Source organism: Paramisgurnus dabryanus, chromosome 14 (assembly GCF_030506205.2).
Source record: "Paramisgurnus dabryanus chromosome 14, PD_genome_1.1, whole genome shotgun sequence".
NCBI lineage: Eukaryota > Metazoa > Chordata > Actinopteri > Cypriniformes > Cobitidae > Paramisgurnus > Paramisgurnus dabryanus.
Window position 1 is genome coordinate 15,949,182 of NC_133350.1, and position 24,073 is coordinate 15,973,254.

A 24,073-nucleotide genomic window follows, 5' to 3' on the forward strand; every position below is an offset into this window, starting at 1 on the left:
GTTTTCATACAAATATTTCCCAACAGTGTGCAAAATGAGTTCATGAACATAAAATGAAACTGAACTCTTTTTCAGCATGTTGAAGTTATTATGGTGGCATCATACAAAGTATGTTTCTATATTTTTTATCATTTCTAATACCAACTCTAAACAAAAACAATGCCTATGATTTATTACATTTTCACCGACAGGTAGCTTAATTCAATGTGTTAAATGTAAATTAAGATTTTGTAGTTGATTAAGCACTAAGCACAATCAGTTAAAATAACTTGAGAAATTATACTAAAATCTAGCACCAGATCTACTGAAAAACAGATGCAACAGTAAGGACATTCTGTTACTGTACTATGTATATACTGTAAGACTCTGTAATGATCTCGATGTGGTTCAACCTGTTATGCTTTGTTTTTGTCAGAGGTTTCCTGGTTATTCTTTGTGTTGCTCATTCTTAAGCGTTGACTCAGCTCCTGGGTCAAAACTGTGCAGCAGGATTTCTGTTTGAATAAGAACAGGTTTTATTGTACTACTGTATATTTTTTGTTTTTCCTGACACATCTTTATGTGTATGTCTGCACTACTTACCTTCTGCTCCCCAGCAAGACTGCGAGACTTTGAGGTGAGTTCAAACAAGGAGATCAACACTCCGATCCCCAGGCCTATAGCAAGAACCAGAAATATGCCTTTCATGCTATGAACCTTCAGAGATGAGGCTTTGCCGCTGTCCGGCACGCAGCTGCTGGCCCACCATTTAGTGCGCAGATAGGGCAATTCCCCAGCCTCGCTAAGCTGTAGGATGGCCACGCTCAGATTCTTCAACATGGGAGATCCTGTTTTAAACAAGACAATGGCATCAAAAAAGTTCACTAAAGGGGAGATTTTATGAGACTTTTTAAAAATGTAAAATAAGTCTTTGGTGTCCCCATTGTGCATGTGAAGTTTTAGCTCAAAGATAATTTATTACAGCATGTTAAAATAGCCATTTTATAGGTATGATCAAAAATGTGTCGTTTTTGGATGTGTCCCTTTAAATGCAAACACTGATCGCCATAATGGTGGTTTGTTGAAATTGAAACTCAACTGTGCTGTCAATGGCCCTCTCCCAAATGGCACACTCTGGAGTCCGGACTTATGGACTTCCTCAAGGTCCACACTTTAGGGACCCTTGAGAGGGCGCACCGGAGTCATATTTTGGGACAGACTCGCGTGTCACGCCGGAAATAGGAAGAGAAGTTTCTGATTGCTCTTTCGCAAAGACTTTTGGGTTGGTAATTGCGCAAAGCCTGCTGCAGTGCAAACTTCGCCGAAGATCGATTCAAGGATGTAAAGGGGGGTGTTAATGAGCACACTTCGGGGCGTAAAAATAACAGATGGGACATCCTATGGACTCATTTGGGACAGGGCCAATTATTTTCTCTCTCTCTTGGTGTGCACTAAATTGTAGTGGTTGGATAGTGCAGATATAGGGAGCGAAATCTGAATGAGCTATTTTATCACATGCTCATGCTTGCAGAGAATGGTTTACCAAAACAAAGTTACTGGGTTGTTCTTTTTCACGTTTTTTTTTTTTAGGTTGATAGAAGCACTGGGGACCCAATTATGGCACTTCCAAAAATGGAAAAGTCAGATTTTCATGATATATCCCCTTTAAAACAAGCTTTTTAGCAGCAGTCTCACCAAGAGGAGTTACAATGCTGTATCCTCTCATCCCGATGACCTCGGGTGCTCGAATCAATTCGCAATGCCGAGCCACAGCCAGATCCAGAGACACAGATTCCCCAATGAAGGCATAATTTCCTTCCTTAGCTCTCTGAACACCCTCGTCCATGGAGGATACGAAACTCTTTCTGCGATCCATGTGCTCAAAGATGCGACGGTAAGATGGGTTATTGGAGTTCTGTATAAAATTTTAGGAACATTTTTATTATGTAAGAATGAATTTGACTAAAAAGTAAGGAATAATTGACAACGGGCCATTAAATTATAAGAAAATAATGCACACCCAAGGAATGGTTTACATTGTGGGTGTGCATTATTAATAATAATTCAAAGGATGGAGTCAATTATTCCGCTTATACCAAGGTTACCACAAACATTACTCTCGTGCCTATTTTAAAGACTTTGACAAGTTGGGTGTGCGGTTATCGAAAAATAATGCATCCCCGTGGAACATTTCTCAACCAATCACAATACAGCATTCAACAGACCCGTGGTATAAAATAAATGTAGCTGTATAATAATGTGATCAAACCTTAAAGAATGCGAGAGTGGAGGAGCCTGCAAGAGTTCCATATTCAATCACATCCTGATTGGCCAAATCCTCAAAACCTTTGATCATGAGAGGAGTTGAATCAGAGCCCTGCCAGGAACCCAGACTGGAAAAATAACAAGCCAGCAGAACCACCGCAAACAACCACCAGGTACAACTGATAACCCGTCCTGACAGAGATTTAGGGTGAGGGCCTGCACCTGCAATAACCAGAAGAAAGGATGTTATCTTTTTGTGACAGAAGTAAAGCAAACAAATATAAAACATGAACTGCTCAAAAAAAATAAAGGGATAATTCACCCAAAATTGAAAATTCTCTTTATTTCATGTATGAAAAATCATAACAGGATGTCCTTTTGGGTTAAATATTTATGGATTGTTAGTACACCCCAAAATAATGCTGGGTTGTTTCATCCCATGGTTGGGAAAAAAAGGATATCCCCCGGGTTTAAATTAACCAATGCTGGGTTCAAATATAGACAATCTTATAGGTTCGTTCTACCTAGCAGTTGGGTTTGTCCATATTTTACCCAACCATGGGTTAAAACAACCCAGAGTGTTATGGTGTTTGTTTATATTTGTAAGCCAAGGAAATATGAATGATGACCTTGCAAGCTTAGGGCTCCTGCAGCGTACCACAAGCTGTGCAGAAGAGTAAAACGATTTGGCTCTGCCTCGGGCTGGCTCCATTCACATGGACTCAACCTTAATACAAAGAACAATGCATTTCAGTTCAGATAAATCTTGTTTAGTATCCATGCTTAAAAACAGGTATTGAAAAGTTAATGAGTAAATGCATTGGGTCTGTGTCTCTGGTGCTCTGCTCTGACCTTCCCACAATGCAGATGCACACTGCAGTCACAAAGTATGCAATCAGGATGCCGAACCAGGTCTCCCCAGAGAAAGGGGAGAGGAAGTCAAAAAAGCCAGGCTCCTCTGAAACGATATCTTTGCGGAGGAGGATGCTGATTCCGGTCTGCATGTACGGTTTTGTCATTCCCACCGCCTTCTCACGGGCAGCAGTAAGAGTCAGTGGGGCTACGGCCAGATCAGCTTCCTGGGAAGATAAAGTTTAGAGTCATTTAATAGTAAGATGTTAAAACTATTATATCTGCTATATGCTAATATTACATTTATATACAGCTGTTAAGCTAATAATTTACTCTGACTGCTCGAAGTGCACCATTCTGGCATTTAATATATAGTGTATATTGACTACTAAACTGTGTTACCCCTGGCAATAAATTTTTTTACGCTTTGCTAAACGTCTCTTAAACCACTCCATGGTTTCCTTTTCAAATCTGAAATCAATATTTAATTTCCATTTATTTATTTGGCGAGTAGCCATGTAATGAGCATGATGATAACGTCAGCCTGAATGATACTTGTAAAACATAGATTTTCTATAATCTGAATCACGTACCCCTCTAACAACCTCTCCAATCATTCCGTTCCAGTTTCCGCTTTCATCCTGTCTGCCGTATGACCCATCCTTCACCAGGTGAACTTTGTATTTAAAACCCAGTTTTTTGCCCAGTTCAGTGAGCAAGTCCATGCAGTAGCCTTCTAACTGTGAGCCCTTGCTCATTGTATATGGGTCTTGCTGAAATGAAAAGAAATCAACAGTATAACTAATACAGCAATACAATATAACTTAATATTGTATAACTTACATTTATAGGTTATTACTTACTTTTATAGTGGTAACTAGCAGTTCTTGCCTTGCTGAAATGATAAAGCTAAAGTTTAATTTATGTAACACATAAACGTCCCCTGCTACAAAACAGTCTAAGCCTGGTTTTGAGCTGGTTTAAGATGGTCTATCTGGTCTTCCAGGCTAGTTTATCTGTCATGTTAATCAGCTCAAAAGTTGCCAAAAAGTCATATCATTAGAAAAGGCCTAAAACTAACCAGGACTAACTGGTTTAAGCTGTTTTTACAGGGATAACAGTAACTCTTTGATCTGGTTTCACAGACAAAGACTAGGCTTTGGTTAATTTAAGATCTTTAAGCTTTAAATAAACATGCCTTAGAAAAAGACATCACTGGTGCAGACTGATCTTACGGAGAGTCGTGTTATTAATTTATTTGTGTCCACCGTCCATGGCACGAAATTCAGTTTTTTTTACATGCCTTGAGCACAAATGTCTTTTTATGTATTTTTTTTATGCATTGTTTTCTCATTGATTTTTCCTATTTTCTTACCATTGTCACTTGGGTTTGGGGTTAGAATCACTTTTAGTTACATTTTTAGACATACTGACCCAAACCACAACTCTGACCCCAACTCCAGACCAGAATAAGCGGAATAAAAACATGTAGAAATCAATACATAAAAATCAATACATCCTAACCCAAACCCTAAATCTAACCCCAACCCCAAGTGGAAAAAAAGAGAAAATACATCCAATTAAATATTTATAGAAATTTGTGCAAGTGACACGAAAAAGACCTTTGTGCTCAAAGCACATAAAAAAGCTGAATTTCTTGCCATGGACACAAATAAATTAATAAAAAAATTTGTGACTATAACTATAACTTTCCGCGAGATCATGTTGCACTGGTGTTGAGACAAATCAATGGCACTGGAATATTATAAGATCTGTCAGTACAAGTTATTTTCAGTTGAGATCAAAGATGGGTTTTAGTCTAGGACTAGCCTTAAGCCTTGTTAAACCGAAATCTTGAATATGAATAAGCTTTTTAGTTAAACAAAGAATAAAGCAGATTTGTATGGATTGATCTCTGTAAACCAAAACAGCATCCAACTGTGTATACATATTTTAAAATCTTCGATCTGATAAAGAGTTTGTTTGTTCAAAAATGACCTCAAGCTGACACAGGCCGTGGCCAAGATCTCAGTAGCTTTTCTATTGATCTGCCAAATCAGTTTTCTTGCTGGGAGTCTTAACTTCCTGCTGTATTTTTATCAGGAATAGCTCCATCCCAAATTAGTCGTCAGAGAACCTTTTTTTCAGCAGCCATCTAGATCTTTACTCCGTCTGGGAGTCTCTGCAAGATGATGATTGAGTGAATAGGACGGCTGCCTTTGATGCCCTCTCCGGCAGCTTCTGGGTTTCCGGATCCAGCAAAGTTTGGCTGCGCTTTTCTCCTTTCTCAGAAATGCAAGAAAACAATCCATTGCAGGACTGAACTGTGACAAATTGGAGTTAGTGTTTATTCACTTGATCATGAAGGCCTGGTAATGCCATTCTAAAGAACATCTCAACCCCTTCGGGATCCATCAACTCTTTAGAGCGATTTTGACACTCATCATCTCTTCCTATTGAATTTATGACAGACACAGATGGTCCTCGGAGTGCTGTCATATCTTGGCTTAGCTTGAACACGCAGTTTTGTTTGCTCAGAGCTTTTGAATTGATTTATAACCATTTTTGGAAAGTTTCAGTTGGCTGACTTCCTTACTCTTAAAATGGGGTATAAAGTGTGCCAAGGAGGATGTGGTCAACCATCTTTGATGGTGCGCCCTGCTGACTATCCAGCCATTTATCATATGACAGGCCTGTGAAATTCAAGAACTTCATGCAGAGAGGACAAGACGAGCTGGCACGGATTTGATTGTTGCTGCTGTTTCTAAAATTACATGAAAAGCAGTGAAAGTAACTAATGCCCCTATTGTATTTCTCTTTAAAAAGAGAGGGAATTCTGAGAGGGGATATGATAAATAAATTCAATTTCAATACGTATTAAACTTTAAGTTATACATATAGGTTAGAAATTACACATAAAAGTACATAAATATAAATTCATTTGTTGGAAAAATGATGGCATATGCAAAACATTGCTGGTTTGTTTATAATTTTCAATCAATTTTAACTCATTTTTCTAAGACATCATGTGCTCACAGTTTCTACTGGACTGAACTTCTCTTGCGCTGACTTTGGGCTAGTGGGCCATCCTTAATGTTAAGTCTTTATACTTGTCTGATAACAGTGTAATATCACATAACAAAATTCAGAACACAAGAAATAATGAAACAATGGTAATACCTGCTAAGCAGATGTCTGAAGCCAGGAGCAATACTATGCATACAGAGAACCCTGCAAATCCACACATGTTGCTTATTCTGACCTGCAAGCCAAACAAATTTTACTTTAACATCAACATGTGTAATTGAACAATTATCTAATTTATATAGACGCCAACCAATAATAATATAAATGTAAACTTCATTTATGGCTATTTACAGTAATTTGAAGACAATTTTTTTTGGATTTTGCTAAATATTTTATCTGCTTTAATTGTTACATTTGATGAAAATAATCATCCATGCATAAAAAGTTGCATTTCAAAACATATAGCATTTTAAAACACATAATTCTTAAAACCCTAAAGTCACAAATGTAATTATTTTATGAGCACCTATAAATCAAACTCCACCCCTCCCAATCTTATACTTACCATGATGTCTGCAGTGAATTTCCACTGTGTTGGGACAGCACTGACTGAGAGCAAGTCAGTAGTGTGGTTTACAATAATGAATTAGAGGGTTCCCCCAAAAGACATGAGAAAAACCAATGACTTTCAGGGGGTGGAGAAAGCCATTCAAACACTTATAATAAAAAAGTGGGTAAATATAATATTCTGGGGACGTATGAAAGAACGAATTATATATCTGATATCATGTCAGAATAAAATTCATAAAAATTCACAATGACAGTTGTGAAATGTTGTGAATGTAAATTTGAAGGGAATAGATGTTTGAATGTTTTGACCTGATTACATATATTTAAAAATATACATTTCTTATAATAAAAATTGGTTTGCATTATTGCATAGTATTTTTATTTTATATAATAATTATATAATATATGTCTCTGTGTGTGTGTGTGTACCTGGTAATTATTACGTTGTGGGGTGTATATGTGTTTATTTGTGTATATATATATATATATATATATATATATATATATATATATATATATATATATATATATATATATATATAGATATATATATATATACACACAAAAATATTATATATATATTATATATATATACACAAATATATATTATACATATGTATATATATAATATAATATATAGTATATTACAAAAATGTCACTTCTTCTAGTAAAAGTTAAAAAGCCTTTATTAAAACAATAAAAGACTGCACACTGATGCATTTCAGTCATCATCCTTCCTTCCTTACAGTGTGGCAGGTTATTATAAATACGGTTTATTATTTTACAATCTGACACCACAAAAAATTAAATACAATACACAGCGCTGTTTTATCTACAGTAGCTAGCGAGCATGGACACTGTGCGTACATACAGACCAGGAAAAGTCCCTTGTTGTTTTTATCTTCGCATTAGTCGTTTACGGGCTGCCACAATGCTGGGTGACTTCAAGATGACCCTTTGGACCAATCACAGACAAGAGCGAGCGATGCGCGCGGCAAGTGCAAACCCAACGCGGAGAATTCGTTTTTTTCTAAAGGGGCGTATTTTTCTTGCCCAATTTAATAACAAACCAACGTTCAATACACACGATACACACTGCAACAATGTCAAAGGACTATTTGCAACATTTGAGCACGATGTCAAGGTAAAATTAATGTGTGGATAGGTAGGAGGAGTGTTTAGGAGCGTTTTTGTGGGAAGTCGCTTCAATGGAGGGCTGAGGTAACCTGTCTTGCTACAGAAGAGGACGCTGTCGTGCCTGGATATGACCGGCATTCCCTGTCGTTTCGTGTAATCGATAAAAAGAGTAAGTTTTCTGATTTATGTAACATTGTTGAATATAAACAGCAGCGTCGCTGGAGCAGTTAGCACTGCAGTTGCACGCTTGCACTCTCTAAATATGGCTCCAGTAACGTTACTGTACGGCGCTCGTGTACTGGCTGTCTTTTCAGTCTGTACACAGCGCGTTTTAAATACAAGTGCTTTATTCTCTTCAAGGACTTAAAATGTATATATCGGCATATGCGGTTATTTGTAGTTTGATTGCCAGAGAGTAAATTAGGCATATTGCACCGTGAGAGTTTTGTTATCAGGAAAAACAATCGAGCTTTATACTGGACATCAGCCTTGCTAAAATGGCTGCTGACTCTTCTGTCTCGATTCAGGATTGGTATTTAGCGCTCTGCAACCGAACTACGTCAACTGGGTCGAGGAAACGTTGAAGGTCTGCCTGGTGATTGGTCCGCACAAGTCACATGTTTTTTGCGCGTCATATTATTGGTTAGCCGGATACACAATATTACAAACGTTCAAATATAGATATTCATGTGTTGATGCACATTTATTTAGTAGTAATAACATTTTTGTTTTGTTGTACGCTATTAAGCTTTCACTTATACTTTTTATGTTTAATTAAACAGCATGAACTCCTAAAAATTAAGTGTAATTTCAACAGTCAAAACACAAATGTGTGATTTGTGTACTTTTCTAGCATTTTTTTTTTGCAAAGCAAGTTACAGTGCATTCATGGTAAACTTTTTTTTTGTTTACCAGGATGTGAACCTATAACCTTGTCGTTGAAAATGCAATGCTTTACCAGTTGAGCTACAGAGACAAAATAATCAAAATTATTCACACCAGAATGGGTGACACAACTTCTACTATATAGCAAACTAGTTAGTTTGGGGTCAAATTTTGGTTTGCAGTTATTGATGCACAAACAGGGTTGAAAGTTAAAGGACAACACCACTGTTTTTCAATATTTTACTATGTTCTTACCTCAACTTAGAATAATTAATACATGCCTATCCTTTTTCAATGCGTGCACTTAATCTTTGTACAGCGCGTTGTGAATGTGTTAGCATTTAGCCTAGCCCCATTCATTCCTTAGGATCCAAACAGGGGTGAATTTAGAAGCCACCAAACACTTCCATGTTTTCCCTATTTAAAGACTGTTACATGAGTAGTTACACCAGTAAGTATGGTGGTACAAAATAAAATGTGGTGATTTTGTAAGCGGATAAAAAATTAGAACTATATTGTATGTTGGAAGAGCACTTAGTTTGCCCGACTTCGACCTCGGGCACAGTAACATCAACACTCCTGACTACTGCGCCTCTCTCTCAAACTTCCGTCAATATTACTACGGTCAAAGTGCTGCTAACTAAGTGCTCTTCTCTATTGAAAAACATTTATGGGGAAATATTAAAAATATTTTTATATTGTAACAGGTATCAACCTCAATGAGGAAGTTTAAGAAGCGAGTCAGCCAGTCAAAGGCTGGAAAGGCAGTGGTCAAAGGAAGGAATCAGGACCTGGATGGTCAATCCAGCCATGGTGATATGGAAGCTTTTTTCTGTCCACCTTCTCCATGCAGACTGAACTTCTCTACGACCAGAGACACTCTTACATACGCACAGGCTCAGAAAATGGTGGAGATTGAGCTGGAGGGAAGGCTCCACCGTATCAACATCTGCGACCAGCTCTCGGTCGTAACCGAGGATGAGATGCTAGCCCAGGATCTCACCGAGTGCAACAGCAACAAAGAAAACAGTGAGCAGATCCTGAGTCAAGCCAGGCAGGGAAACAAACAAGCTGTTTTAAAAAGCAAGAAGAAAGATGGCAAACACGTAGCTAAAAACCGAAAATCTCAGTGTGGGTCACAAAGCCACGTCTATTCAACGCATCACACCCACGTACAAAGCCCCTTGCCCAAGCCTATGTTTCGTAAGATCGAGTCTTTCACAGCTCCACAGGTCCCTCCCCTTCCTGTAGCTTATTATCGCTACATAGAGAAGTCTGGGGAGGAATTGGACAATGAGGCTGAGTATGACATGGATGAGGAGGACATGGCTTGGCTAGAGATGGTCAACCAAAAACGTGTGTCTGACGGTCATGCTTCAGTTCCTCCTAACACATTCGAACTACTGATTGACAGACTTGAGCGAGAGTCCATTTTAGAGTCTCGCAGTCAGGCGCTGTCGCAAAGCACCATCGACGAGGACGCCTACTGTTGCGTGTGCCTCGACGATGAGTGTCTCAACAGCAACGTCATTCTGTTCTGCGATATCTGCAACCTCGCCGTGCACCAAGAATGTTACGGAGTGCCCTACATTCCAGAGGGCCAGTGGCTGTGCAGGCGCTGCTTGCAGTCCCCATCACGTCCCGTGGATTGCGTCCTCTGTCCAAATCGCGGAGGTGCGTTCAAACAAACCAGCGATGGAAACTGGGCCCATGTCATTTGTGCCATATGGATTCCTGAAGTGTGCTTTGCCAACACTGTGTTCCTGGAGCCCGTTGAAGGAGTGAAAAACATTCCTCCCGCGAGATGGAAACTCACTTGTTACCTGTGTAAACAGAAAGGCAGGGGGGCGTCTATTCAGTGCCACAAAGCAAACTGCTACAGGGCGTTTCATGTTACCTGTGCCCAGAGAGCCGGGCTCTATATGAAAATCGACCCCGTGCGTGAGACGGGCACAAACGGGACAACTTTTACAGTGAAGAAGACAGCGTTCTGCGAGAATCATTCTCCCCCTGGCACGACCAGCAATGGGGATGACGACAGCGGGTTAGTCGGAGGCAGGGGTAACAGAGGCCAAAGGTCATACACATTAGGCCCTCCACTGCAGCAGAACCAAAATGGGCGTAAAAAAGGTTCAGCTACGCAACAAAAGAAAACACGGAAGAATGCGCCCGGGAGCTCACGAAAGACAGGAATACCGCTCCTTCTGGTGCCACAGATCCCGTCTTTTAGGTAAATGTTTTTGTCTAGTCTTTTGTCTGTTATGTCTGGTATCTTCCCCAAGACTCACCTCACTGTTAGCATGTAGATCTTACAACATTTTTTCTTCGATGGAAGTGAGTTTATTTTAAGGAATATTACTTTATCCGTTTTTAGTGTTATGTCTACATGAATGAATGTCTCTATTTACTTTCTAAATGCACATTTTTGGTCTTATTATGCGAAAAGTATCAGTGTGAATGCTAAAATATACATCTAGGGGTAGTTTCCTGGATTTAGATTAAACCAAGACCATGCCTACGTTATATTAGGTTTTTTACAAACATGCCCTACAAAAAAAAACAATACTGGTGTGCATCTTGAGACAAAAAAATGGCACTGATATATCGTAAGATATCTTGTATATCTTGAGGCAGCTCAAACATGCATTTTAGTCACCCCCTAAAGCAATAATATGGTATTTTTTTAATATAGACCATCTTGCAAGACCACACTGATCCAGAAGCACTTCCTGTTTTAGTTTCTTAACGCTACACAAACATTACAAAACATACAACCAGCAGAACATTTACAACTGAATGGAAATGTTAAACAAACAATTTTAAGACTTAGTTATATATGCAAAATAAAAAAAAAATTTTGGATTAGTGTTGTTTACGTCTAAAAAATTGTCTATAAAATAAAGCGATCTTTTCATTTGGCAAGTTTCATGTCAAAATATGAAAGTAAAATAGGCTGAGATTGCTCTTTTATGTCTTTTGTTTTTTATGTTTTTGGAATAGGCTCAACAAGATTTGCACGGGAGTGTCTGTTGAGAGGAAGAATCAATTCATGCAAAGACTTCACAACTACTGGCTGTTAAAACGTCACTCTCGTAATGGAGTGCCGCTCATACGTCGACTGCATACGCATCTACAGGCTCAGAAGTCAGAGCAGGTCAGTGTACTCTAATACATCAAATAGTGTTTGTTGCCTATAAACAACAACATAAAAGTCTTATTACAACCACTAATATGCAATAATTAAGATGATACAGAGACTGTGCCTGTGACTTTATTGCACTTAATTTCGATGTACATCCACTTGTTACAATGACAATAAAGAATTTAGAAATGAATGCACTTTCACACCAGTGGCGGCCAATTACTTCTTTTTTCGAGGGCACTCGATGCGAAGTTCGTCACAACATGTATGTAGCCCGTCGTGTGTGGTTCCTTTTTTCAAAATATGTGTTCAGCGCGTCGAGAGATCCTATGTGCATCATGTGTCTTGTCAAAATAAGTGCCTTCTGCAGATACGTCTAAAGGGTTTATGATAAAAGAGACGCCAGATACTCGCATAATCTCATGCATAATCAGAGTTTACTGTTAAGGGAGTGTCTTGCGTGTATTTTGTGAACATGAGCGTCTCTTTTATCATAAACGGTTTTGACACGTGTGCAGCAGGCACTTATTTTGACAAAACACGTGATGCGCATGGTTTACATGATGCAACAAACACATATTTTGAAAACGCAAGCAACACACATGACACTCTGAACACTTATTTTGAATTAGCGCCCTTCAGATGAGCAGTCACGAGCCGCCACTGATTCACACATTTCAATTACACACACCCCCAACCCTTGTGCATTATATTTTTGTAATATCCTAGAGAGAACCAGATGCAAAGTTGCAGGCTGTCAGAGAGGAGCTGAAGTACTGGCAGAAGTTACGTCAAGACCTGGAGAAAGCTCGACTTCTTATTGAGCTCATACGAAAGCGAGAGAGACTTAAAAGAGAACAGGTAATGCATTGACACAAGGCCTGTTTTCTGAGCACCAGAGCAGGTCTGAGGTAATTACTAATTTGCAGTGTTGATTGAATTTGGCTCTCTTTTCTTGTTAGATGAAACTTCAACAGGCTGCTCTGGAGCTACAGCTCACCCCCGCGCTGGTGTTTCTGCGCTCTACACTGGAACAGCTACAGGAGAAAGACACAGATCGCATTTTCACCGCACCTGTCAGTCTAAAGGAGGTGAGGGAATAACAAGGTATTCCAACAAATAACATTCATGTTTTCTTTCAGTCTTATCTTTCTTCAATATTTCTTTTAATGTTTTTCCAGGTTCCAGATTATCTGGAGTTCGTTTCGGAGCCGATGGACTTCTCTGCAATGCATGACAGGCTGGAGGCTCATAAATACTCATCGGTGGCTGATCTGGAAAACGATTTTAATCTCATGATATCCAACTGTCTGGAGTACAACTCCAATGACACTGTGTTCCACACGGCTGCCGTGCAGCTGCGGGAAGTGGGAGGGGCTATCCTGAGACACGCCCAACATCAGGCTCTTAGCATAGGCCTTGATCCCAGCACAGGCATGCACCTCCCAGAGAAGCCCAGCACACATGGCTCTACAGTCTCCTGGTGGGACGAAGGTAAGCAGAGCGCTTTAAACCGTTTATTTTGATTAGAAATGCACCGATTGACAGGCCAGAGACCACAATTGGACAATTTTACACATGGTAAATGGACTGCATTTATATAGCACTTTAAAAAGACCAATGGCCATCCAAAGCGCTTTACAATTAGCCTCAGATTCACCCATTCGTATTCCGACGACGTTGTCAGCCATGCAAGGCGCTAGCCAGCTAGTCGGGAGCAGCTGGGGTTAGGTTACCACGACACTTGGTCCGGTGGAGCTGGGGATTGAACCACCAACCTTCTGGTTTGTAGACAACCTACATGAACCACTGAGCCACTGCCGACCCACATGATGGGCCAGACCGTTATACGGCCCATCAGTCTCACGACATTCGGAGATTCCGAGCCAGTCCTTTTGTTGCCAGTTGCGCAAGCAATAACGTCACAGCCGTGATCCGTTTCGACAGCGACCCGAACCACCCGTGCAGTACACCTGTGCCTATATTGATTTCTTTGCTAAGGGGTGCATTTCCTGAACAATGACATATAAATAACGTACATTGCATCTAAAGATTGCTTGGAATCAGCCAAGAAAATTGCAATCGGTGCATCTCTACTTTTAATGCAGTGCTTAAAGATTTTTTGTCATATAAATTTTCTTTCTTTTTTAAATTAATTTACAGTTGATCTGCTCCTTGATCCCGAAAACCGGGTTCACTTGTCTCCAGAGGAACAGCTGAAACACCTACTGGACAAACTGGATCTGGTGTCGTCCATGCGCACCAGCGGTGGCCGGACAAAGCGTATGCGTCTGCTGCGAAGAGAAATTAACAGTCTCCGTCATAAGATCAGCCACCAGGGCCGCAAGTCACGACTGCTGAACGGAAAACTTAAAAAGGAAAAGAATAAAGAGGAAAAATGTGAAAACAAAATGGATTTCATTACCTCAAATCCAGGTAATGTCCAGGAGTAAATAGGTAAATCATAATGTGTAAATGTGTTAGTTCATGCTTAAATCCTTTATTTTTTATTTATTTATTAAAGACACCAAGAAAACATCATCACAAAAAGCTCAAGAACCTACTTGTCCAGCCTCCTCACCTTTACCTGGTGACGCTCCACCAAATCCACCAATGTTCAACCTTGAGACAGGAAAAACCACCACAGCAGGACAGTCAAATAAAACTGGCAGCAGAAGACAAAGAGGGAAAGCAAAAGAAAGAGGACACAGTGAAGATCCAACTGTAGAGAGCAGCCATACAAAGAAACATGAAGCAGTGGCATCCAGCCCACAGGAGGAGTCTTTTAACACAGCATCCTCTCGAGAGAGTTCCTCCTCCTCCCCTAAGATGGGTGTGGGTCGTCGGACATCTGTCCTTTTCAAGAAAGCTAAAAACGGAGCCAGATTGACAAAAGAAAAGTCTGTGATATTGCAGAACGGAGTCAGCAAAGTAGAAAATGGTGTCACGCCACTTGAGCATAACATTCGGTCCAAATCCCCCTCTCCGTCACCGCATCAACTGAGATCCAGAGGACTAAGCATGTGTTCGGACGGCGAAGGTGAAAAGTCCCACTCGCTGCCTGAAGAGAACGGTATGAGGCTGTTACTGAACTTTATTGATCGATGATTTAAGTGCTATCTGCCATGATCTGTTTAATATGTTAAAGCATCTAATGCTTTTTATTTAGGCTTGACAAATGGACTCAAGAGACACAATGGCAACTCATCAGATTCGGAAAGCTGCACTCCCACTTTCACAACACACAGGTAGTGATCTGTCACGCAAGGCTCTGATCAGCAGTTGTCAGCTGTTTGAAATAATTAAAGTAAATTTTGTAATTTAATTTAAGCAATTTATCAAAAAGCAGGCATTAATATGTGCAGTGCCTGAAGCCTGGAGTATAGTTCATTTTTTGACATGTACTTGAGCGTACAGACACAGTAGAAACGCACAGAACAAAGTAATGTATTTTCCGGACTACAAATCGCACTTTTTTCATAGTTTGCCGGGTCTTGGAGACAGGTGCGACTTATATGTCAAAATTATTTTATACGAACCAAGAGAAACCATAACCGTCTACAGCCGCAAGAGTCCGCTCTATGCTGCTTCTGTATATATGTAGTTTAATTTGATTCAGTGATGCAGAATGACTTCGGGACCTTTTTGAACTTGATTTATCTTGTCGTGTTCATTTAGCCTATTCAGCCTCCAAGGTATGTTCTGTATGCTGTTGTGTTCGGTAAATAAATGGTAATATTACGTTAATATGTATGGACACCTATTCAGCCTGCTGTTCTGTGTGCTGTTGCCTTTCCAGATTAAATGTCTGTTCTTCGGCTTGGATTTTGTGAAATAATTTTCTAAATAAATGCAGCGTCTTGTCCAGTGTGACTTATATATGTGTCTTCCCCTTCAAAATGCATTTTTGACTGATGCGACTTTTATTTCAATGCACTAAAAATCTATTTAAGTATTACTGGTATTTAGTATACCATATTTTCTGGACTATACGTCGCTCTGGAGTATATGTTGTCTCAAAATAGCACAGTTGAGTACACTTAAGATGTTCAAAAAGACAAATTCATGTATATTATTAAGTACAAAATTAGTGCACCAAAATAGGATAAGTGTACCTAAATAAAGTGTATTTTAGTGTACTTTTTTCTACTGGGAATGTATTGACCGTATAAGACAGCTGATAATACCAGAAATAAACAGAGCCCAGCCTGATTATACAGTTAAACTTAGTAAATTAAGTAATGTTCATCATTCATATTTTCTTTTTTTTCCAGTTCCTCACCTCCAAAGCGCAGTCGTGGTAAACCAGCTCTGAGCAAAGTTCCTGTTAGTGAGGAAGGAAATGGAGTTTCTAATACAAGTGGGTAAAACATGGATATGGATCAAATAGAAAAAAAGTTTTAATTTTTAAAAAATCCTGTTTTGTGCATTCCAATTAATATCAATCAAACTGCTGTTGGTTTGTTTTGATTTAAAGGACAAGTTCGGTATTTTAGACTTAAAGCCCTGTTTTCAGATTGTTTATGGTGAAATCGAACGGTTTTGACTGAAATTTCGACATTTGCGGCTGCCCTGAGAATTTTCGCGTGTTTGTGTTTCATCTCACACCTCTACAATGGGTTTAATGGTGCACTGGAACAATCCTTCCTAAAATGCATTAAACTTTCGTTTACAAAGACGTGAAACTCACCGAGTGGTCAGGGGTGTTCACCGATATGCTCACACAAAAATCGCTGCAAAAGATGATTTCCAACCGGTGTTTTAGCATTCGTTGTTAACTTGTGGACCTATTTTTCCAAACGCCTCACACCCGTACATTCTTCCGCTTAGAGCTTGAATAATAGACACTCCAGCCCAGGTGGTGGCGCTAATCTGCCATTGCCAATTGCAAGAATAGAAACAAAGTTCCCGGCGTGGAGTAATACCGTACCTCACAGGACATCTAATACAAGTCAATTGAGTTGGTAAAAACTACGATAAAACCTGTTGGAATGCGTCTTTTGCAGCGATTTTTGTGTGAGCTTATCAGTGAACACCCCTGACCACTCGGTGAGTTTCACGTCTTTGTAAACGAAAGTTTAATGCATTTTAGGAAGGATTGTTCCAGTGCACATTTAAACCCATTGTAAAGGTGGGAGGTGAAACACAATCACGCGAAAATTCTCAGGGCAGCCGCAAATGTCGAAATTTCAGTCAAAACCGTTCTATTTCACCATAAACAATCTGAAAACAGGGCTTTAAGTCTAAAATACCGAACTTGTCCTTTAAGCCTTCATAACTAAAAAAAAAATACAGCTAAGTAGCACAATAAAACACAATGAAAACATGATAACATAATAATAAACATGTTTAAAAAAAATTTAAAACTGAGTTATCTATATTTCAAATATATATTAAATGAATATTGTGTCTTTTCTCGCTTCACTAATATGAGTCTTTACTTTTTTAGGCAGAGCTGTTTCTCAAAAGTACCAAGAAATGGAGCCTCTTACTTTGGTTTGGGCGAAATGTCGTGGCTACCCCTCATACCCCGCAATGGTAAGGAACATGGTTTTTTGTACATGCTTGGAATAAAAGCATAGCTCTTAATCAAAACCTGTCGGGGTGATAGTCAACATTTGGCTTATGAAATAATCGTAGGTAAACTTAGGTAGACATTTAAGTAGCTTTTATAAATGTGTCTTACTGGTGTGCATCAAAATAATGACAAAATAATAGCACTGATATATTTTAAGATATGCCAGCGCAAGCTGTTTTGAGTTAAGGTAGCTCAAAAATGCATTTTAGTCTGGGCTAGACTTAAGCCTAAAATGTAATTCTTAATGAGTCTTTTAAATGTGTGATTGAACTTGAATATTTTAAACTAATGATTATTTTCCGATAGATTGTCGATCCTAAAATGCCCCGGGAAGGAATTCTTCACAACGGGATTCCCATCCCAGTGCCTCCTAAAGACGTTTTGGTTTTAGGCAGACGCAGACAGGACGAGACTTATGAGAAGCTCTTTCTTGTGCTCTTTTTCGATACAAAGAGAACCTGGTAAGGTGAAACATCAATGACTAAGAACTCGTTACCACAAAAGTCTACACTGCTAAAAAGTCATCTTATTGGTTTTTGTTTACACAGGCAGTGGCTGCCATTGGACAAGCTCCATCACATGGGCAATGACGACACGGTTGACCGACTTCGTCTGATGGAGGGCAAGAAACCGAATGTGCGAAAGTCCGTGCACAAGGCTTACGACAGAGCAATGACACATCTGAGTCACGTGCAGGAAAACTCGACCTTTAACCCCTCAAATTTTATATAAAGCACTTGAATATGAAATGTATGTCTACTGATATATATTAATGAAGGTATATGGTATGAAGATATGTGAATGTTAATGGTTTTAATACCTGCTCTTTTCAATTTTAATATAATTCTTGTCATCATTTCTCTTAAATTTTTTACTGTCCATGACTATTTCTGGTTTTATTAATTTATTCAAAGCATCTAGAAACATTAAGCCACTTACAATTGTCAACTTGCTTTTTAAATGTGATGTTACAGTATGACTAACATCGCCGGCACAGGAGGGTGTTTGGGCAGTATGGTTCAGGTACTTTCAAGGTTGCACTACACAACAGTTTTCCAAATGGGTGCAATCCTGAGAGGAAGATTTTGTGTAGTGCGTGTGTGCAAATACCTGAGGGACCATATATACGTTGTGTGTTTATCAGGTATCACATTGTGTATTTCCATACTTACATGAACTTACTGTGAGATGCTTTGTAATCACTACTTAACACCCAGCATAATTTTTTTTTAAGTCAGTATGTGGCCCAGTGTCTTAAAGTTTTGTCAATGAGCTTGTATTTGTGGGTGGAGATGACTGTGTAAATAATACATGCATGTAGAAACTTTGCACAGATGTGTTTTTAAATTCTAAAATGTATATTAAGTAATGCCAAACTTTGTACATGTCATTTTATTTATTTTAAGTGGTTAAGGAAAGGTTATTTAATAGTATCAAGGTTTATTTAACAGCTCTGTAGAGCTTTAGTGGTCTACAGTGGGAGAACATTATAGAATAAAATATCATGTAGTCTCTTAAATCATGTATGCACCGTAAAGAGAAACGTGTTTTTCTTTTTTAAAGCCTGTGAAAAAGCTATTAATACCAAACAAAAATGTTGGTAGTATTTTCTCAAGTGAGAATAATAAACACTGTTGCGCTGATGTGCTTTCATTGATTTTATACAGTCTGTGGTTGCATGTAAATATTTAAAAATTCAAGATATAATTTGAGCAACTTCTGAGATTTATTACAGCACCAATATATTATTCCTCTTGAATAACAACGTTTGGAACAGAAACTGAAAATGCAAGAAAATATTTCTCCAAAAGTAAAAAAAAATCCAATCTTACATTGCTAATTTTTTTACTATTGTGTCCAGTGGTTTACAACCCAAATGTAATGATGGACTTTATTATTATCATCATATGTCACGTGTAAATGTCACAATTTGCAAATAATAGGAAAAACACATTATTGACAGTAAAGTGTGTTCTGCACAAACTCAATGAGAACTGTGATGAATTAAATAATTTCATAATAAGTGTCTTCCTCATATTGTATTGATATGTTGCGTCTTCACAAAACCAGGTGTGGTGTGTTTGTTTGGTTTTAAATATAAAACAAAGAAAAATATAAACCTCTAAACAACAAGTAATGAATTGATGGACAGTTCATATCATCTGAAAATCATTTCATTTTCTAGCATAACAAACATGTCCTAACCGAATGCAATTTAATCACTAAAACATGAACTTTGCTGTAAAGCAAATCAGCAACCGACACACATTAAGACAAGAAAGTATCCTCATTTCATTGGGCTTTTGTTATGTAATGCATCTGAAAAGATTAGGAAGGAAACAAGGTCTTACTAAACTTCACTTTCTTCTTTTGAAAGAAAAAAATCACCTTTTTAAATGTATAAATTCACATCAGATCCAGTCCAGGATGTGTCTGTCAAACAACCCCCTCAAAAAAATCTTAATAACATCAATTATATGTATTGAATAAGATTCACTGTACTACTAAAAGTGAGTTTAGGAGATGTAAGTGTTAATGCAGGGATGCAGGACATTCACAAACTGATGATTTAGTGGTCACAGCGCGACTAGTGTGCATCTGAAACAAAAACAATACTAATAGTTAGTACATAAAAGGAATGGTGAAATAAAAGTCTAATAAGTCTGATTCAGTGCAGTGTTACCTCCTTTAGAGCTTTTACTAGGGTTGGGGGTCGTGGAGTATTTTGGAGGATAGCGAATAAAGAGACGATCTTCTTCCTTCTTGATCCAGCGCAGCAGCTTGGTAATGGCATTGATGGCACAGGTTTTGGTAACAAGGGGGCTGAAGCACGTGTATAACTCAAATTTGCTTGTGACCTGTAACGACAATTTCAATTTCAGCTTTAGGCGACGTGTAATTAAATCGTGGCTAAAAATCCAATCATGTAGAGAGCTCATCTGGTGCAAGGTCATGATCCTCATTAGCAATTAGCATAATAAGCATTTGCAAATTTTAGGCATGAAGGTAACTCGATCTTTGGAGGTCTGCGCAGCCGTGTGTGAAAATTACTCTGGATAGATAAATATCTGGGTGATTCTCACGAAATCCAGACTTAGAAGGTGTCCAGCATCAGATTTTTTTAAAAGCCCTTAAAGCCAATTTTTTTGCACATTTAAGATTAAGGTCTGAACACAGTCAATTATGTCCCTTCCAACAATATATATATATATATATATATATATATATATATATATATATATATATTTGAAAATGTTAGTTCCTTGAGGGCTTAAACAAGGATGAGAAAATTGGTCTTGGACACAGTTATATTCTTTATTATTGTCTCTACATTTACCAATGATCACCAAATACCACATGTTTCTTTACTGTAAATGTTTAAAGTATAACATGCACTGAAGCTTTTTATTTTTTAATTATAAATATTTCCATGCCAAAGAGCCCAAATCCAGTCATGGACACATTACGGTAATGAAAATTGTTCCCTTAAATGTGGAAAAAACATTTAAAATCATGTGCTAAATAGTACATAAAGAGATGTTTGTAACATGTATGCTACTTATTTTGATACTCTTACTTTGCATTTACTTTTTTTTATCAAAATGATTCATGACACCTCATAAGTCTAATTTCCCGAGAATCACCCATATGACAGCAGTATGCACATACCCAGGCTAGAAGAGTCTCACGTTCAGCCACGTGGTATATAAGCTTGAGCGGGCGTGAGGTACTGTGGATGCGACCGTGCATGTCTCTGTAGAGGTCCAGTAGTCTCATCCTTTCTTGTTCACTGCTGTAAGGGGCTTCCAGTTCTGGACTGCGGACACAAATACAATAATCGCATTAGGCGTGGGGGCAAATTGTTTTCAAAAATTATAGCACAGTCTCATGACAAGCAGAGTGCTCTCAATAAAAGCCATTTTAGTCTCTTTTCTTCTTGGTCTTTTAACAAATAATGAAGAAAATATGATTTCTATTAGTTTTAGTTAAATATGTCCCTGTATGTGAAATTAAGTCTTATAATCTGATTATGAGATTAGGACCATCAATCTTAGTCAATATTAAAGATATCATGGTTATATTTTTACAGAATGTTCTTTGCATTATATAGGAAGGGTTTTCAATCAAATATGCAAATGACTCACCTGGTAAACTGTGTTAACTGGCGATGATTGTCGGGCACATCAAAAGGCTTGTACATGAAGTGCCTGAGATCAGACACTCCCACCTGACTAACACTGTAGAGGTGAGCCTTGGCTATGGAGTTCAAAGCATTCTGGGTTTGCATAGCCTCCTCGATCTTTCTCTTACACTCAGCCACCGAATAAAATGCCTCTTTATCGGTCGAGAGAAGAACCAGACAGACAGTACATTCTGGAGGGTCCAGATAGGAGATATAAGCATAGAAATAACAGTCAGGGTTAAAGCTGGGCAGGCAAATGGGTGTCCAGATCTCCCCGGCCTGAAAGGCGGATGAAGCCCCGATGAGGTTAAGTAACAGGTGGAGGTCGGCAGGGTCCAGTCGGGCATCATCGATGACCATCTTTTCTTGGACTATGGTGAGCAGCTGCTTCTTGGCTATGAGGATGGAGAAGACCAGATTGGGCGTGATGGCCTTTTGGAGGATTTGGCTGAGGGAGTCCCTGAGAGACGATGCCAGGGGGATACAGTGCACTGCGGAGAGTAAGATGCTGGGGTCGGAGTCCACGAGGTTCAGCAGACCGTCGAGAATCTTCTCGGAGCCGGTCAGGAGGCGCCGCAGGTCGTAGTTTTTTTTGTGCTCGAAGATGCGGGTGATGCTGGCTTGCGTGAGGATGCTGACGATCTGGTTGTAGACGTAGGAGAGCTCGTGACGGAGCTGCTGTTCCGACTGCCGACTGCTGGAAACGGACACCAGCACTAGAGGACCTCTTTGCATGAACACGACAGTGTGCTCGTCTAGAAAAGATCATGTGATTATTATTTGTACATGAAATAATAATCATCTGGAAATCGAACAGATGTAATCTTACCCGAGTACACAGAGCGAATTGTATTGTCTCCACTTTGAACGAAGGACACGAGAGCCATCATCACCCCCATAGTTGATGACAGGGCTTCCTCGCTACCATAACGGGAGTAGATGGGCTTCCCAGCTTCGCTCAGCACAAACACGTGCTTCCTGTGCTGCCTCCAACTATCTCCCGTCACATCCTCATTCCTATGGGATGGAGGTCCTAGAGGTGTCTCAGAAAGAAGAGAAGAAGCACCTTTCGCACCCATTCCCTGCTCTTCCAACTCACCCCGGGCTAACACGGTCACCACAAACTCGCCGGAGTCATCATGACCGTTGTCCACTAAGGCCGAGTCCTCCGATGCTTTCCCTGAATCAGTCTCTGAACCTCCAGCACACAAAGACGTGTCATAATCAACAATGCGTAGCTTCTGTATGTCTGTTGTGTGCTCTTGAGTATCATCTTCTGATGTGAGGTCTGCTGACTTGGGTTCCAAAAGCCCCTCGGGGTGTGAAGGCATCCTGTGATCTTCATTCACACAATGGTCATCCTCTGTGTGATTTTCTGGTGGGGCATCATTGTCTGAATAGGCAACATCTGAAAAGCAGATAAAGCATTTACATTCTGTACTTCTGTTTAGTTTGAAATAGTATGCATGCTATTTACCTGTTTGATCAAGACACTGAGGAATGATGGATGGATCACATATGTTTCCCTCCGACATGTTTTCAGTCTCTTGACTGCTCTGATTCATGTCAACATTAAAACTGAATTTATTAAGAGACAGAGTCAAGCATTATTAAGAAAAAAACATTTAATACAATTTAACTGTAATGTATGAATGTGCGTACTTAGTCTGAGACGGTGACGTCTACACTATTAATCAGATTAGGTTACTGCTGTTATCCCATGTCTGCAGCACTTCAACACGGTTAAAAAAAGAAAAACTATCGAGCGATGTGAGTCAAGAAATAACAACTGGATCAAATCTCGAAGATCTCCATTAACGAGATTACAGGACAATAATTTAGGACAGTATACATTAAGATGAGTGGTGTCTCTTCTTTTCCGCTAAACGACTCATCTCGTGAACATGTTCACTATTCGTCACCATCGCATTCATGTCGGAAAAAAAATTAATGAGTTATCATTAAAACCAAGAAAATCTTTCGTTTTCGCTTAGACAGCAAATGATCCAGCCGCCGGTTCTTCAGGAAGCTTGACGTTAAAAACATAGCAAAAACAAATAACCACGGCAACCACTACCGGTTTACAGGTTTCAAAATAAAAGCACCAATGTAATATAAACAACAGTTGATAAATGCAAAGGCGGACACTACTTAAGTATTTTTAGTTTCTACATAAAAGTAAATTTTCAAGTATTCGTATTTTATCAGTGTTTCTCTTTGGAAAACATCCATTCCGAAGCATATTATCATAATTTTTACTCCACTACATTTCATAATTTCAAATTTTTGGTTTATATTTAATATTTAAGTACATTAAACATCTAGTATTTTTTTACTTTTACTTAAGTAAAAAGTACTTTGTACTTTTAGTCAAGAAAAGTACAAGCACACAATTTTATGTAATTAGGTATTAAATCAACTTTAATATGCAATATAAAAGGAATACACAGTATGA

The 24,073-nt window shown here is 38.9% G+C and overlaps 3 protein-coding genes across 4 annotated transcripts; 1 reads left to right on the forward strand and 2 right to left on the reverse strand.

The window, feature by feature from the left end:
* Positions 1 to 60: 60 nt before the first annotated feature.
* grik6 (glutamate receptor, ionotropic, kainate 6) lies at positions 61 to 6,803 on the reverse strand. The gene is made up of 10 exons (XM_065241238.1): positions 6,689 to 6,803; positions 6,277 to 6,358; positions 3,960 to 3,991; positions 3,690 to 3,869; positions 3,097 to 3,323; positions 2,874 to 2,971; positions 2,249 to 2,466; positions 1,675 to 1,894; positions 583 to 827; positions 61 to 494 (listed from the first exon to the last, which is right to left on the reverse strand). Exons 1-10 carry the CDS (start codon positions 6,689 to 6,691, stop codon positions 396 to 398), a joined length of 1,404 nt encoding a protein of 467 aa, XP_065097310.1. The 5' UTR covers positions 6,692 to 6,803; the 3' UTR covers positions 61 to 395.
* An 869-nt stretch (positions 6,804 to 7,672) lies between these two features.
* brpf3a (bromodomain and PHD finger containing, 3a) lies at positions 7,673 to 19,078 on the forward strand. Its single transcript, XM_065241239.2, has 13 exons — positions 7,673 to 7,999; positions 9,423 to 10,945; positions 11,716 to 11,869; positions 12,587 to 12,718; positions 12,820 to 12,948; positions 13,039 to 13,351; positions 14,021 to 14,293; positions 14,382 to 14,930; positions 15,027 to 15,105; positions 16,132 to 16,217; positions 17,307 to 17,395; positions 17,742 to 17,896; positions 17,984 to 19,078. The coding sequence occupies exons 2-13, from the start codon at positions 9,435 to 9,437 to the stop codon at positions 18,165 to 18,167; spliced, it is 3,654 nt and encodes a 1,217-aa protein (XP_065097311.1). The 5' UTR covers positions 7,673 to 7,999; positions 9,423 to 9,434; the 3' UTR covers positions 18,168 to 19,078.
* A 64-nt stretch (positions 19,079 to 19,142) lies between these two features.
* Positions 19,143 to 23,676, reverse strand: mon1bb (MON1 secretory trafficking family member Bb). Of its 2 annotated transcripts, none has more exons than XM_065241243.2 (7): positions 23,281 to 23,676; positions 23,096 to 23,174; positions 22,448 to 23,026; positions 21,581 to 22,373; positions 21,105 to 21,252; positions 20,119 to 20,293; positions 19,143 to 20,033 (listed from the first exon to the last, which is right to left on the reverse strand). In XM_065241243.2, exons 2-7 carry the CDS (start codon positions 23,151 to 23,153, stop codon positions 20,023 to 20,025), a joined length of 1,764 nt encoding a protein of 587 aa, XP_065097315.1. In that variant the 5' UTR covers positions 23,154 to 23,174; positions 23,281 to 23,676; the 3' UTR covers positions 19,143 to 20,022. The 2 variants fall into 2 exon arrangements, with proteins under 2 accessions (XP_065097315.1, XP_065097314.1); XM_065241242.2 differs by having other exon boundaries at positions 23,096 to 23,196; positions 23,281 to 23,675.
* Between the last annotated feature and the right edge of the window lie 397 nt (positions 23,677 to 24,073).

What these genes read in the sequence shown, in the direction of transcription:
- mon1bb (XM_065241242.2), bottom strand. Translation starts at nt 23,183, where the DNA reads ATGAATCAGAGCAGTCAAGAGACTGAAAACATGTCGGAGGGAAACATA. An exon ending in AATTCGCTCTGTGTACTCGG is followed by an intron (nt 22,374 to 22,447) that starts GTAAGATTACAT and finishes GATCTTTTCTAG; the next exon opens with ACGAGCACACTGTCGTGTTC. An exon ending in GTGAGACTCTTCTAGCCTGG is followed by an intron (nt 20,294 to 21,104) that starts GTATGTGCATAC and finishes TTGTCGTTACAG; the next exon opens with GTCACAAGCAAATTTGAGTT.
- grik6 (XM_065241238.1), bottom strand. An exon ending in AGGAGCCCTAAGCTTGCAAG is followed by an intron (nt 2,467 to 2,873) that starts GTCATCATTCAT and finishes TGGTTATTGCAG; the next exon opens with GTGCAGGCCCTCACCCTAAA. An exon ending in CCACTCTCGCATTCTTTAAG is followed by an intron (nt 1,895 to 2,248) that starts GTTTGATCACAT and finishes AATTTTATACAG; the next exon opens with AACTCCAATAACCCATCTTA.
- brpf3a (XM_065241239.2), top strand. Translation starts at nt 9,435, where the DNA reads ATGAGGAAGTTTAAGAAGCGAGTCAGCCAGTCAAAGGCTGGAAAGGCA. An exon ending in CCACAGATCCCGTCTTTTAG is followed by an intron (nt 10,946 to 11,715) that starts GTAAATGTTTTT and finishes TTTTTGGAATAG; the next exon opens with GCTCAACAAGATTTGCACGG. An exon ending in TTTCATTACCTCAAATCCAG is followed by an intron (nt 14,294 to 14,381) that starts GTAATGTCCAGG and finishes TATTTATTAAAG; the next exon opens with ACACCAAGAAAACATCATCA.